This window comes from Corvus moneduloides, chromosome 5 (assembly GCF_009650955.1).
Source record: "Corvus moneduloides isolate bCorMon1 chromosome 5, bCorMon1.pri, whole genome shotgun sequence".
NCBI classification, from domain to species: Eukaryota; Metazoa; Chordata; class Aves; order Passeriformes; family Corvidae; genus Corvus; species Corvus moneduloides.
The window spans coordinates 40,887,686-40,903,698 of NC_045480.1; the positions used below are offsets into that span (position 1 = coordinate 40,887,686).

Consider the following 16,013-nt stretch of genomic DNA (forward strand, 5'->3'; position numbering starts at 1 on the left):
ACGCTTTCCCAATACCTGCCCATGGTGTGTTGTGGTCTGCTTTATAGAAGTGCTGAGTGTAATCTCTACCTGCATCTGAAGACTCCTAGAGAATCCAGAGTGTGCAGTAATTCTGGAACCTGAAAATCTCATGTTGGAAACCCCACTTCCCACGCAGATACTTTTAACCCTAAATTTTCAGTTCTCCCATTCACTTACACAGTGCATTCCTTTCCTTGTACTTTATAAATGCCTTCTGAAAGCAAGCACATTCATATCTTTGAAGCATGATGACATAATGTAATGATAGTAACTTTATAATTGCCAGTGGGAAAGGAAGCAATCCTGCATTTTTTCGTAGTATCTGGTAAATAAAAGGAGAACCACTTGCCAAGAAGGAGGATATGAGAAGACATTCAGCTGTTCTTTGACAGAACATTTGTCCTGAAAGAGAGAGGTGTCCCTTGGATGAAACAGTATTCTTCATGTGTACATCCTGGCATGCACTGTATTGTATGGTAAATATTTTACATGGTGAAATATATGTGGGTTGATTTAATTCTGGAACTCTGTGTGTTGTTTAAAACCATTTTGGTAATATGACTCAGTGAAGATCAGGCACCTGGAGGAAAAAAGCTATACAAAAATACAATGTGCAAATACAGTCTTGTCAGTTAAGTTGTAATTCTTTACAAATTGGTAGCCATCTTGATGGTTTTTCCAACTACTGCTAGTAATGGAGTACCAGAAAAGGTCTTTCCATAAACTGAGAGCCTAATTATTTGAAATTATTCCTTTTTCTATCATTAGGTGATTTTTTTAAATGAAATTGATCCACTACAGATTCCCTTTATCAAGCATTTTCTATTAAATGAAAAAAATCTGTTTAATTCTTCTAGGACTGATTTTAAGCAAAATCTTCTAGGACTTTTTTTTAAGCAGTAAAGTTATGTTGATTTCACTGAATTTTGATTGGTTTCTTTAGAACTTAAGATAATTCCAGATCTGCAGTGTTTAATTATGAAATATAAAGATACCTAAATCTGTACCACGTTTTCCTAGGAAAGAGAAAAAAATCTTCCAAGGTTCTGCAAAATCTTCTGAAATGTCATTCTTACAGTCCAGCCTTTGCAAGTCATGATTTAAGTAATAGAGGATCATTAACGAGCAGAAGCCAATAGCAACAGCTACAGATCCATGTACCTTGCCATAGTGTAAATATATTTTTTATATTAGAATCTACTGTTTGTCTGAGACTACAGTAAAAATAATACATGAAATTAGTTTCAAAGATATCAAATGTCCTCCGGGGGGGAATAAAAAGCAAACAGAAAATTCTGCATTGGCAAGAGATTCCAAGTGTACCAACTGCTGGCTGATGCCCCTTTGTTTAGGTTTCTATCCTGATTTTCAATACGGATTGACTAAGTAGCTGTTTGTGTGTATAGGCTGACCTGATAATTACCAAAACTAATTAGGTAGTTTAGTGCTCAGGTGGCAGTGAGTCATTGTGTGTCAGTACTTTCAGGTAATAAAAATGAAGCCCCATGTCAGAAGAACAGATGCAGAAGCAAGTGGATAAATGAAAGAGTAACAAGTCTCTAAGACCAGATGGCCTATATCTAAGATTCAGAAAGTGTTTAAGAATGAAGCAGCTGAACTGCTGTCAAAAATAGACACTCTCATTAAAATTAGTTACTATGCTAGAAAAGTAGAGCAAATGTACCTACGTAAAAAACAGGTTGCAGAAGGAGCCCTGCAGTTAATGATCCATCATTATATCCCTGGAACTAGAAAATTTGTTGGGAAAAAAGCGTTAACCCACCTCAGTGAACATGGTAGGACTGAAACAGGCCTCTTTTTTTTTCAAAAAAGTTATTTCCTGATTAAGATGTTGATCTTGTCTGCCTGTACCAGGTCTTCTGACATTACTAATCAAAAACTAGTTCTTCATTGCTGCCCTCTGACAGCATATAGGTACCTCCTGATTAGATGCCAGGTTTAAAAATTTCCTGGATGGGCTAGGAGCAAATAGTTGTCTCTAATGATGGGTTTGGGTGGTTTGACAGAAAACATTGTACACTTGGGAACACTTGAGGGCAGCTGCTACAAAGACAGGAGGGGATGGAGTATTTCTTTGCAATGGGCTAAATGTGAGAACAAGATTCTTCTGTCCTCAAACTCTGTATTTGGAGTATTTTGCATGTCAATGTGAACATTTGTATGCGAGTAGGTATCTTCTGAAAAATTATCCAAGAGGAAGTGTCTCAGTTTATATAGGTTCAAAAGGGACCTGTACATTTTTGCCAGCTTGTTCAATATCCTGGAAGCTAAAGGGCTCTCATAATTTTGTGCCAGTCTTCTGTTTTCTTTGGGGAAGTAGCATCTGGGGTCATTAAAGACCAAAGTTGTGCTACAGATGTCACCAGCCTGCTGGGCTTTCTGCTGCAAAAAGTAATTCAGGCCAAATACATAAATCTCACCCAAATGGGTTATGTGTCTGATCTTTGTGTCAGATTCTCATATAATATCACCTCAGAATACACTTTTTGTCAAAAACAACTGTGGTGAACCTGGGGTGGGTTGCCCCTATGGGTTAGTTGGGACTGAAATTCTAGTAAGTTCAAGTCTGTACAAGAAAATTAAGTGGTTTCTGCAGTCTAGCCCATGTGCATGTATGCACTTATATTTTCAAGACATTTATGCTATTATAACACAAGGAGACCCATAAAATGGCACCATTCCTTCTGCTCAGTTTGACATCTCATTGTTTCCTGAAAGGCAGTAGAACAGACTCCAAATGGTCAGATGTTAATACAGCCACCATCCCTGCAATAGCAGGACTGCTCAAACTTCTTTTTTTTATCTGATCAGCATGTTTCAGTATGTCTCATTCCATTATCTATTAATTTTGAATTCCTTATCTGTTAAGTTGCATGTATAATGTAATGGACTCTTTAATAACAACAGTCTACAAAGTGTCAGTCAAAAGATACAGTCAATGTTAATGATATGTTCAAAGTCTTAATTTTGTAGAGAAAATATCTATACTGGAAAAAATGTTATATGAAAAACAGTCTAGACAAAAGCTGACCGTCTAAGTACTCAGCTAAGACATTCTAAATATTTTATTAACATCACTCTTGGAAATAGGGCTTTTCCTGTGATTTGGGTGAAGATGCTGTGGACTTAGAGCAAAATTGGCGAGTTGGTTCTTACCCTTAGAAGCTGCATTACTAGAAAGACTGTTGGGTACCTTGTCAAACTTTTTGCAGTTTAACCACCACTTCTGTGGCCCTGATCAACTACCAGATTTTTACTAGATGAAAGAACAGTTCTTCTGTATAAAACAAATCAGTGACTGCAAATAGGAATGAGTCACAGAAAAGCTGTCAGAAAAAGAGTACAGTGAAATGAAATGGAGTATTAAAACATTCACTAATGTTAGTTTCTGACTAATTTTCTCCATAAAAATGCCTGCACGAGAGATAGCAAAAGGCTGCAAGAGATAGTAGTAATACTGTGCTACCAAAAAGCAATGTGGGCAATCAAAGTATTTAAACTGCCTCATTTTTATGAGTGTTTGTGCAGGAGTAGTTATTGGTGAAAATAAAATGCAACCGTAGGTGGAAGGGGCCAGACAGGTGTGACAGCTCTTGGCAGACTCTACTTCCTAACTTACCAGTTTGTAACATTAGGATATAGGTCTATAGATCCTATATAACATATAGGATCAAGGTCTGTGGGATTCAGAGCTTTTTGTCCGGATAAAATAACTAATTTTTCTGAAAGCAATATGGTAAGCCAGATGTAAGTATGAGGGACTCCCTGCTTAGGGTCATCAACAAAATAGTTGATACTTTTGTTGAACTTCAGACTTGATGCCTCACAAACACACATGATACCACGTTGTTGATCAGCTGTACCACAGGGACATTACTAGCCAATTTTTACCTCTACCATCGTAATCTTGCCCCCTTAGATCTTCCTAAGTAATGTGAGCTTTCACATGACTTGCATGTTGACAAAATGTACCTATTCATGTTTCTCGGATACTCAGCCAAAAAAATTCCTTATATTGCTTTTATTCGATGGGGTTTTATTGCCGAGAATCTGATTAGCCTGTGCAGCTGCAAGCCTGGAAACAGCCTCTATAGATGGAGAGGAAGACACACAAAAGTAAGCAGGAGATGATCACAAGAAAACAACAGGGAGTTTTGTAGTTGGAAGAGAAGCGTTTGCAGCTTCTTCCCTAAATGATGGGTTTAGGACAACTGTGAAACAGCAGGAGTCGGGAAGCCTTGTGTGATTATATGGTGAGAGCCCTCTGAAACACTACAGCACTTCTCTCTGAATATCCCTGTCAATGTCATCTCGGGCTATAAGGGTTTGTTCTTTTCAGGACGAGAAAGAAAAAAAGATTAAAAAGATAACCAAACCTCTGAATCTGCTGAAGATGTGTTTGCACATGTCCAAGATTCTTGGGTTTCAAAAGTAACTGTCTCTTTCAAGGTATTAAGTCAGTTTAGAAAGGAGATGGACTAGGACAGAAAAAACCAAAGTGAGCAAATAAGTTCTTTCTTGAAGGATGGTTTCTTCCCTCTGTGCTCTTGGCCTTCTGACATTGTGTCAAGAGATCTGTTGTTTCTACAGTATTCCTATTTTGTTTTCTTCTTTAGCACAGTTTGATTAAGTATCAAGCTGCAAGAAGTTTAGAGTTGTAGGCTTATTAGAAAATCAAGGATTATTGTAATTTATTTTCAAAGCACATTTTATGCATATGGTTGCTAAATTAATCTCTACTGTTATGTTATTTTAAAAATACTCACAGCACCCAAGTATACCTAGTGGAATGGCAGTTTGGCACACGGTGCAACATAGTTTCATAAGATACTTTAAAAGTAGTGTGGCCACATATGTACCATTGCCGCAAGTGCCCACTGATAGTTGAAGTGTGTCTAAAGTTGCAGTTAAATGTCCGTGTATGTCAGTGGGATGTGCACATGCTTGGTACCATGAAAAATTGAGCTGTTTGTCCTAGGGAATGAAATATTTGGATAGTCACATTTGGACAATTTTGCCCAACATGCATAATTTTGCATATCATCTGTAATTGTGTAGTATTAGAATAGTGGAGTTTCCCAAGGAAAACTTCCCATGGCACTGAACAGAAAGAAGAGGTAGGAAAATAGGCTAGGGAGACTTTCCTAACACTATTGCAGGTTCTGATGTGGCATGGGGTGAAAGAAGTAACAAGTATTTGATATAAAGCACTCATCTCTGCTCAGAAGAATGAAGTAATAAGTGGGATCTTGGGGTTTATTGAGCACAAGTGAAGTAGAAGATGGATGTAAGAGAGAAGTAAAGTCTGGGTGTGCTCTCTGACAATAGCCTCAGTTCACAGTCTGCAAAATCTGGTGTGAAGTGAATTTCTTATCTTTGCATTTTCTTTTTCTCCAGATTATAGGAACCCTTGCTTTTTATATATATAGTAGATTGAGTCTTCTTACTGTAAGTGTTGCTATAGCTTCAAAGTTAAGTGTGTGAATATACAAGGAGATGAGATGCCTGTAAGGAGGGAAGAGAATTAGTGCTGTATTAGCAGAAAACTGAAGAGAAGAATATGAGAAGGAGGCAGGTGAAGAAGGGATAAGAGGAGGTGGAATGCACAATGTTAATTGTAGTACTGGGGCTGGTCATTGAGTACCCTGCACCTGTGACAATTGACACTGCTACCTCCTGAATAATGTTTTTAAGCAATGAGACTTTGCAGTGCATGTTCAACTTTATGTAGGCTAAATGTGATTGAAAAAAAGTGCTGCAGTAACCCTGCTAGAGAGTAATGTATGAGGGGGAATAAAATTTAGGGTTTTTTTCCCTGATAGCTTGTTCCAGAAGGTGGCAGTTCAGCATAGTGAGGAGGTAGTAGGGAGGAAGCTTTTTAAGATCTCGAGGAGCCACAACCAAGTGTGGTTGCCCAAAAGGCTTTTGCAGAGTTGCCAGCACGCTGCTGGCTGTCTGCATTTAGGACTACTGACACTCCTGGCTATAGTAGTTTTGCTAAGAACATGTTAATCACTGAATAGACAAAATAACTGCCTCGTCATAGAGACATATAATCAATTTCATATATAAATACTGAGCACTTCAAAATTAAGTACCTTACCTTTATCTCTATGGGATATTGAACTACAAAAGCATATGCTAATAAAAACTGGAGGTGGAACAAAAGCCACAGCTTTGGCTGAGAAGCAAAGCAGCTCCAGGAGTGAGATTCTGCCCTCTTCATGAGATGCCTGTTGTGTCTCCACTCCTTTCCTTTGCACCATCCCATATGTAGGCAAGTGAGGAGGAGGCAAAGCACAGCAGGTGCCAGCTCACCTATGAAGGAGGCTTCCTACACTGGTGTGAAGCTCTAAGGCAGCACTGGCTGCCAGTCAGGCTCAGAAGATACCAGTGATGCACTGGAAAGAAACTCCACCTATGGCTGTGTTGGGCTTGCTTCAAGGCTCTTTGATCAGCCACTGGGAATAAAAGACAGTGAGACACTACTTAACATTATTTGTTTTGAGTAACACTTTCTCCTTACTGTCAGAGTTGGCATGGAAACTGAATCAGCACTCATTTTTAGAAGAATAGTCCATTCAGAGTGAGGTTAGTCATCAGTGGGCTTACCAGAGGCTCAGGCGGCAGCTGCCAGCACTTAAACCTTGCTCTTGAGTAGATAGAATCCTCAAAATGGTCACGATCATACTACCCCAGCCTTTACTGGGAAGATAGGTGTCCTTTGAGAATGATGTAGTGTCATTTGCATTTGGGTGGTGGTGGGTTTTTTTTAAAGAGGGAAGAGTTAACTACCTGAAATCCACAACGGAACTTTCTTATTTCAAGAAGATGCCATCTGTTTTTATGGTTCAGTTGAATTTAAAGAGTTAACACAATTCATATTAAGAATGATGCTTGCAACATTGTGGTGGAAAATGGCATAATTCTTAAAAGGCTGTGAGCTTAGCACTAGGCATCTGTGAATAGTCAAGATGGAAGCCTACACAGCATGCAGAAATTGGCATTTTCAATCACTTTGCCTCTGTTGAGGAAGAAGATTAAGATATGCTTATTTCCATTCTATTTTATTCCCACGCACAAGGGGAGAAGCAAAGAAATGGCTGCTGGTTTTCTGTACCAGCAAGGCTGAGAAAATACTGATGGATAAATTGCTGTTCAGTGGCATTTCATAAAGCAACTGCTGTGATATCCTGTTCTCAGATGCAAAATGATAAATGTATATATAAATTTGAAATTTAATGTAATAATTAAAATAATAAGCTTTTACTCCTGGCTTTTTGTATCCTCAGTACACAGCCCATACATGTCTTCTTCATTGATACAGGAACTGTTTACTGTATACCAACTATTTACATTCAAGACCATAGTGTTGTTACCCAATTGATGAGGACACTGATTTCTTTTTTTCTTTTTTCTTTTGTCAAGCAGATAATTTAAGTGAAGCCCTGAAAAAGCTGAAGATAACATCCACTGACAGCACAGCAGATAGCTTGGAGGGATGCTTGGACTGTCTGCTTCAAGCTCTGGCACAAAACAGTAAGTTGTATGGACCTTTCAAATTTTAAATCATATGAGATCAGCGAATTAAAATGTGGTAGAAAGACTGACTCAAGCAGTAGGCTGCTAGATTGGCTCTCTTGAGTTTTGTGGGTTTTTAACCCATATGTCTGTAACATTCTAGTAGCAACAAACACAATGACAGGTAAATACCTGAATATTTGGAACAGCTGTGGTCCATTCCTTTTTCCAAGATGAAGTAGCACAATTATTTTTTGAATTGATTATTCAAGAAAAAAGGAACACGGATGGAGAAATAAGCTTGACAAGATGGAGGGAACAATAAGGGAGCTGCTTGCTAATTCTGGTTGAAAGAGCATAGTTTCCCATTTGTAATATATTTCTCCTCACACTTCTGATCACAGATTTCTTAATTCCAGGAGTTTCAGTTAGCAGAACTAGGCTGGATATCCAAAGATGGTCCAAGTTTGATATATATTATGGTGAAAATAATATCAGAATGGAACAAGATGTCATTTTCACCGCAAACTTTAGAATGCTTGTCCCCACTCCCAGTAGACAGAAAGATAAGGTAAATGAAGATGACAGTTTATAAGACTTTTCTGAGTTTAACTTTCTTAGTGCTTCAGATCATGCCAGAAGAAAAATGTGTACAGTTTCAGGTTGAAAAACTTCTCAGGATAGGTACAAGCCATGATTAAAAATTATTTATTTAAAAAAAGTTAGTTCTTTGGAAATAGCAATACACTAGTACATACTATTACTAGGTCTTGGTTTTATTTCACATGATGGTACTCTACAAATCAAAGTCTTTTGGATTAGTTGGTCTAAAATACTTCACATGAGGTTTTTCACAACTGAGTATAAGCACCATCCAGATCAAGTCAAAAATGAATTATAACAGTGTCTACTTTAGTAGTAGTCTGGTTTTAATTCTCATTATTTTAGAAGGCTATATCAGCCAGAACGTAATAAAATCTTTGGGGTTTAGATAAACCATTTCTTGAAGATGCTGAATCATTTTTATTATGGATTTATTTATAAGGTATATCCAATACTTTAATCCAACCTCCAACTGGATTTATTTCCACTACTTTTAAGTCTAATGCTTAAACAATAAGTACTAAAAAGATCGTATGAAAAGTGGCAACTTACTTGTGTAAATAGCAGAGTTTGCTATTTTTGCCTATGAAGGTGACACAGCTGTGTCACAGAAGAAGTCTGGCAGATGCAAAATAATTTTACTGATGTAACAAACCAGCACAACATCAAACTAACTGATGCTTCTGTGCAACCAGATGACTCTCTTCTGTCTCAGTCTAGGGCTTTGCTCTTCCTTCCAAAATCTTTTCTTTTCTAGATTTGTAGCTGCCATATCAGATAAACAGATTATTAGGATTTTGACCTCTGTCTTTGGGGTAGTTCTAGAAAATTTATTCTCTCCACAGTTTCCCATGATCTTTGTGTCTAAGTCAGTAACATGGATATAGCCCTGCTGAGCTGCTGCATGATATATATCTGCACATATTTACATTTGCCCAAGATTGAGGGCAACTAAAATAATGCACTGAAAATTAGATGGATCAGATAGGACAGGTTTTTTAAACAGTTTGCTGGTAATTTAGGAACTAGAATATCAATTCTGTTTCAAGGGAACTGGACACTTCCATACCTAAGTTTTGCCACGTTTCTTTGGACACCAGGATTTAGTTCTCAAGGTTGTCTGATGATCTGGGGAACAGACTTCTGGCTTGAGATAATTTTATGAGAATAGCAGTACATTCAAAAGACTTCAGAAACCGAGGTAAATTGCATATAATAGATTGATTCAACAAATAGATACAGAAGCAGCTTTCTAAACACCTTTTCATAGCTCTCATCCATCCAGTTAACATCTTAATATGGATTTGACTGATTGATTTTTAGTTACAGGGTATATTACCATATTCATGATACCTCGTTATGAGATACACTGTACCTTTGTGTCTGTGTATAAATAATTATACAAGAATAATTAGAAATGAAAAAATTGTTTATATTAAAGTACCTGTTAATTGTAATGTAGAGATAATTTAAATAATATTTTGCAAATAATTTTTGTGCTCTCTTTTAGCATATTTCCATGTGTATGATTAAATTAAGGAAGTATACATTTAGATTATAGCTCAGTAAATCATCATATTAATGTGAGAGAAAAAAAGCCATGCAAGGAATATTTTAAGAGAATTTTATAGCGCTGTGATTTTGTTGGGAGTTCATGGTAGTATTGTAAATCACAGAAGTTAAAGTTTTATTCACTGCATTAAGATAAAAATATTATTTTATCTTATATAAAATTTAGTACATTACTAATATGCGAATGCAACCCACTCCCATCTACTGCCAGCCAAAATCAGTAGTTAAACCCCATGTTACTACAACAAACTGAGATTTTCAGCAAAGGACAGCTTCAGTTTTGCATACTGCATGTACACATGAATGTTTCAGTGACCATTACGCTGTTTTTAATTGCTATCTGCATGCAACATAGGCTTGTGGCTGCTGCAGAAACGTCAGTTAAATTCTCTAGTCTCTAAGAATACAGTGAAAATTACAGTTCCATTTACTCTGCATACAATCCTTTAAATCTTCATTATGTTAAAACATTACTTTCTTCTCATCTTTTCTGCGGTATAGAAAGAGATGACAAAGGTATGATGAATATTGTAACTTTTTGTTTCTTTCTATGCAACCTGCTGTGTTTTCTTTTGGTTTTCACTCTCCTTCTCAAAGCTGATCTGTTGATAATCCTAGACAGGTGTAATGCCCTGGAACATGATACCTCCTGCCTGACTTTAGGAGCTATTCTGCCATTTGTCACACCAGTCAAATTAAGGTGCATGCACACACATATGCTATACTACAGGAGGGTGAGGCAAATATTCAGCTGAGTGTGATAACTGCTGGCAAATATTTGGCAAGCCAAATTCAAATTGTTTTAACTACAGTTTGTCTAGGAGAAAATTGCATAGCTCTCCACATCTGAGATCTGGGTCTGAAAAATCATCTGAAAATCCTGCACAGATGTTTCCTTAGGAGGCATTGTTTGGAAATGTATATTTCCAATATATATTCCTATTTATTTCCAATAAATATTCCTATTTATGCAGATATTTTAGTTCTTGTCTGTCACCAGCACTTCTGTCTGAGGCCAGTCATATATGGTCTAGCTTGTGGCACTAGAGAAAACTGAGGAGGTTAAGATGAAAGAGACAACAATGACAGAAGAATAAGACATAAACATGCATTAGAAATGCTTTAGAATAATGACATACCTCATCTTGTGTGGAGTTCCCTCAGCATTCCCAGTGAAGTTGACTGGAATATCTGGGGACTTTGGAGCCGTAAGGTTGCAGTAACATTAGTTGTGATTCACAGGTAGTGTAAGATCTCCTTTCACCTCTGTGGATCTACCTCATTCACATAAGCTGAGATGCTGTCCACCTTGCTTCTGAAAGAAAAACACAAATACGTGATCTCTCTCCACCTGCAAGCGCTTACCATCTGCTAAACTTCGCATAGTTCAGGTTTTTAAGGAAAGGCTGGGGTACATGATCCATAAGCATTATTAGCAGCAAAAACCAGATTCAATGAAGAGGTGAAAGTCATGTATTGCATGCGTTTTCTTTTAACAACTATGCATTAAAACAAGTTACTCCATTGTCTGCTCCATAGAATCTGGATTAATTCTGTACAGACATGGATTGCTGTGTTATTGTCTAGAAAGAATTTTGCTGATCTGGAAGCAGACTGGAAGGAGTGTAGAATGATCATAACAGTCAGAAAAGGCACAAACCTGCTCAAAAGAATAAGTAAGACACGTACTGAAGAGAAGTAATTTGAAAGATCTTATGCTTACATTTCTGGAATGAAGCATATTCTGAAGTATAATTGCTTTATTTTGTATCTTGCACCCAAAGAAAAATATGGGTATGTACTACTATTTGATATTGGGAATAATTGGTTAATTGTCTTGTATAAGGAATTACAAGAGAAAACATATTGGCCACCATTTTCAATCAGCGTACATGAATTTATACCTGTTAAGAGCCATTTCATAAATACTATGCTTATCAAAAAAGTGCACATATCCTAGGATCCCCAGGTAGAGGTCCACAAGAAAGGACTGCCAGAGAGAAAGAAAGCAAAAAGGAAATAGAGGTTTTCTTTTAAACAGCAGGCTCTCTGGGACATAATTATTGCACTAACAACAACAAAAAGTTACTGCTAGTGCAGACATGCTGTGTTTCAGATACAAGAAGTTATAGCAGACATAAATAACCCAGTTTTGATAAATGAGAAATCTGAAAAATCAGAATGGTATTTTTGGCTCTGCTGTACTCAGTGTAAGAGGCTGAAAATGCCCACTAATCCCAGATTTCAGCACCTGGCTCTGAAAATGTCTGACATGTAGTTGAAGTGCAAAGGCTGGCACTTGAAGTATTTTTTTACATATACTTTTTAGGAAACTAAGAATGAGTTTACATGTTTGTGTGTAAAAATGGTTAAGCAAAATCACAGCAATAAAGAAAAGCTTAAGCAAGAGGGCAAGGTCCCAGTTTTGAAAAGGATTTAGAAACATTGGAAAGATTTGAAATAATGCACCTTACCTTAAAGATGTGGCTGGCTAAGATGCCCTGTTTCCTGCTTGTTGAGCTTTGCTGATACCTGGTTACTCAAAGAACCATCACATGACACATGAAAATCTTAAATTCATGCTTGAAACTGGAGATCTCAGCATTATTCAAAGGCTACTTTAGCATGTCGTTTTTCTTCCCATAATGCACACAGTTTCTTAATAGTATTTTGCTTTTCCCCAGAAGGTATTTTGGCTGTATGCTGGAGCCTTCTTTGTTTAGAATACATATACTGGCTGTGTTGTATTAGAGAAAATAACATTGTTACAAATTCCTTGAGCAACTTGTAGTAAGCCTTTGCCATCACTTCCTGCTCTTCCAGCGTTATGGTGTAAGGACCATGGGCTCATCCCCCCTACCTAAAGCTTCTTGTTCAGTTTTTCTCTTGAAAGTCACCAGTGGGTTTTCTGAAATGTATCTGATGGCACCCCAGAGGAGCATGTAATAGCATCTGGAGTGCTTAAGAAAATCTTGGATATCTGCAGGGACAGCAGATTTCTCACATTCCTTCCTCAGTGGTGAAACTTTTCATCGAATGCCCTGAATCTTTGGTAGGCACCTGTTTTCACAGGCATCTAGTTTCTCTCTTTAATTATTTTGGTGGGTTTCCAGTTCTCACAACCATATGTTTACACAGAGGTTATATTTGAGTTGGAAATTAATTTTATTCTGTTCTTCATAGCCGTGGCTTCCATATGTTGTTGAATTTAGTTAGTACTCGTGCTTCTTATACTTGATGTTCCTTTTCCTGATCTTTACTGGCCATAGAAGATGGAACAGTTCCTCTACTGGAGCAGAAAAATCATGGAGAGTTTAGACATTTATAATGCTTTAATTCAGAGCTCAACTAAAAAAAAACCTGAAATTTTAAAATGTATTATTGAACCTATTAGTGCCTTTGATTTGTAGCAGAAAAATCGAGCTTTGCCTATTTTTATCTATTTAGTTTTTGGACATTCTTGATAGTGTTCGTACTCCTATTTATTGATTGCAGCATCAGGTAGGCAGCTGTCTGCTTAACTGGTAACACTAAGTGCTATCTGATTCAGTGAAGCCTTGTACCTCTTTAGTACACAGAGGATTAAGAAGCATTCATTTCGTCTTTTGTTTCCACAGCCCTCTCACATTTAGCATGGAAATATCTATCTTCCTGCCCCAAACATAGAAAAAATTAAGTTGTAGAACCTTTTGTCATAGCAGAGTTATTCTAAGGCACAAACAACTGAAATCACTTCATTTTTTCCCATTGGCTAGACATCTTAAGCTTTCTCCATTCCCTTTCATGGAATGGAGCACAGAGAAAAAGCTCCACATTTCAGAGCTTGCTCAAGCAAAAATGTTCCTAAACATCAGCACACTAACCTTTCTCTGTTTTGGAGAAACTCTTTGAGCAGAATAAAATGATGCGACTGTCATTTCATGCAGATTGTGGCCAACAAACAATGCTTTCCTGAATGTGAATGCTTGCATAGTATTAAAGCTTAAAACAGTAACTGTCTACAGGCCCTATTCTGACCCTCTAACTTCTAGCCACACTTGTTTCATATAAATAAAAAAAGAGCTTTCAGCATCCCTGCAGCTTTAACACACTTTACAAACATAAGCTGTGACAACACAAGGCAGTGCATAAGCACATCAAGAGAGCTTAGCACAACCAATGGAGTAGGCAATGGTACTAATTGGATTAGTGGCCTATTAAAACAACTGGTAACTAGTAGAATTAAGTTCACTGACAAATAGCATTTCCTTGCTTTCTTATTCCTCTTTGATCTTTAGCATCACCCTTTGTTCTTAGCAGCTGTCTTTCTTCCAGGAGGATTTTTGATCCTCCTCGGGTGTGCTCTCCAGCGTACCCTGTTAGATGTCTCCCACCTGTGATCTTGGAAGGAGAAGGGGGCCACCCATGGATGTATACTCAGACCCAGCAGGCATGGGCCTGCATGTTAGTCCTGACATGTAAGTGTCTCAGCCTGGACATTCAAACAAGCAACAGACATTTATGGCATTATCCATGAAAAGGTAATATGCAGATGAAAGCTAGAACATCCTCCTCCAATAAGATAAAAACGAAACAGTATCATTGCTAACTGTCTACTGAAATTTATGGCTCTCTGCTGAGATTAAAGTATTCTTTAGGAAGATGGTGTCCTTAGCCTATGACAAAGATTTTAGGACTTTATTATTATTCCTGATTTGGCTTGGAGACTACAAAAATATTAAGAGTAGCACTAAGCTACCCGCAGTACCTTGTAGGACTTGTTTTCTTTACATATTGGAGATACGAACTAGTGTCTGTTTAGCTACTACTAAATCTTGATTCAGCATCTTTGGACTTCAGTGGAGTGGGCATAATGCATTTAATATCTATTCGAACCGAAGGAGGGAGAGGGAGTAGAAATGAAAAAGGAAGAAATAAAACTAAGCAGATTAGTAACAAGGAACACAGTGGAATGTAAGATTTTTATTTTAGAGGAAGGAGAGAAATAGCAGAAGGGAGAAACAGATATAAAGATAAAATTTTTGACAGAAAAAAGAACAAGCTAAATGCAGGTACCTGAGTGGCTGCTAGGAAGCAGTCAAACCAAAACCCCCCATTTCAGACCAGCAAGAATCTCTAGTCTGCTTCTGACACAGATCATCTCTTGTAAAAGAGCCAGGGGTTCAAACTGAGTTGGGCCAGTTCAGTCAGTCAAGCCCATCGCAGGCCATTAAGCTTACCTGCAAAGATTTCTAGTCAAATGGCCTGCTAAACTTTGGGGATCCTGATGAATATTTTTTAAGAGGGAGTTTTGGCTCAAATACTGTGTTATAAAGTGTTCCTTCTTTTTGCTGAAGAAGGATGTTTTTTGCATCTTGGCTCATGGGCTGTTGCCTTGTCATGATATTGTACACACATCATCCAGAAATGTTTCTTCATTAAGTGCTGTATATAATATATTATTATAGTATAACTATACTAAATCAAGGTGACTGCTTTTTGTTGGACTATTTCCCAGTAAACTGGGTTACCCTAATGATACTGAATGGTAATCACTGCTGCTTAGTGGGATTATATTTTACATAAATTCCCCTTAATAGTGATGTATTTAGTTAGTGCCAGATAGCTAAATGTTTATCCAAGTGTTAAATTCCAAGTGCTATTCACTGAATACACAATGTGTCAAATAAAGATTAACTATTACATTTTTTTTCTTTGCGGAAGGCATCAGTGAATAGCAATTCCAGATAATAGAATTGACACATCTTTTTTTTTAGATTGCCTCTGTATTGCATTTTCAGAAGGCAGGCCTTTTCTTTTGCTTCTGTATTGCATTTCAAAAATGCAAAGGAAAACGCCTACTTTTTACCAAAAAGATTATATTTAGAGATCATGTAATTCACAATTTCAGGTCTGCAGTTTCATTCTTAGCTTTGCCCCAGTCCCTTATAACTTAAAAATGTGATCTTTTTTAGATCAGGTTTTCTTGAAGCTACTCTGATAGCAAAGCTCACTGAAAATACCAGTAGATTAAAGAATTCCTTTTTGTATAGATGTACTCTTTCAATAAGCAAAGGGTGGAATTTCACAGCAGGCATTTCAGCTCACTTAAGAGCACTCTTAAGAGATTGCTTAAAAGGAACATGAAACATTTCCATTTCCTGCATATAAAATTATCAGCTTTCAAATTTGATTTGATGTTAATAAACTAAACCAAATTTGGAAAAAGGATTTTACTCCATGGGACTAACATTTGTTATACATTTTGAAAAACTAAAGCTTGAGAATACCCTTCA

At 37.3% G+C, this 16,013-nt stretch overlaps 1 protein-coding gene across 4 annotated transcripts in view; it reads left to right on the forward strand.

Annotated features, from left to right (window-relative positions):
- RAP1GDS1 (Rap1 GTPase-GDP dissociation stimulator 1) overlaps positions 1-16,013 on the forward strand; it is a 90,741-nt gene that overhangs the window by 24,544 nt on the left and 50,184 nt on the right. For 3 of the 4 annotated variants that reach the window (XM_032110144.1, XM_032110147.1, XM_032110146.1), the window contains exons 1-2: positions 7,231-7,261; positions 7,474-7,581. In XM_032110144.1, coding sequence (XP_031966035.1) covers positions 7,246-7,261; positions 7,474-7,581 — 124 coding nt within the window. In that variant the 5' untranslated portion in view covers positions 7,231-7,245. Of the gene's footprint in view, positions 1-7,230; positions 7,262-7,473; positions 7,582-16,013 lie in introns of those variants that run through there. The other variant, XM_032110145.1, reaches the window with a different exon arrangement.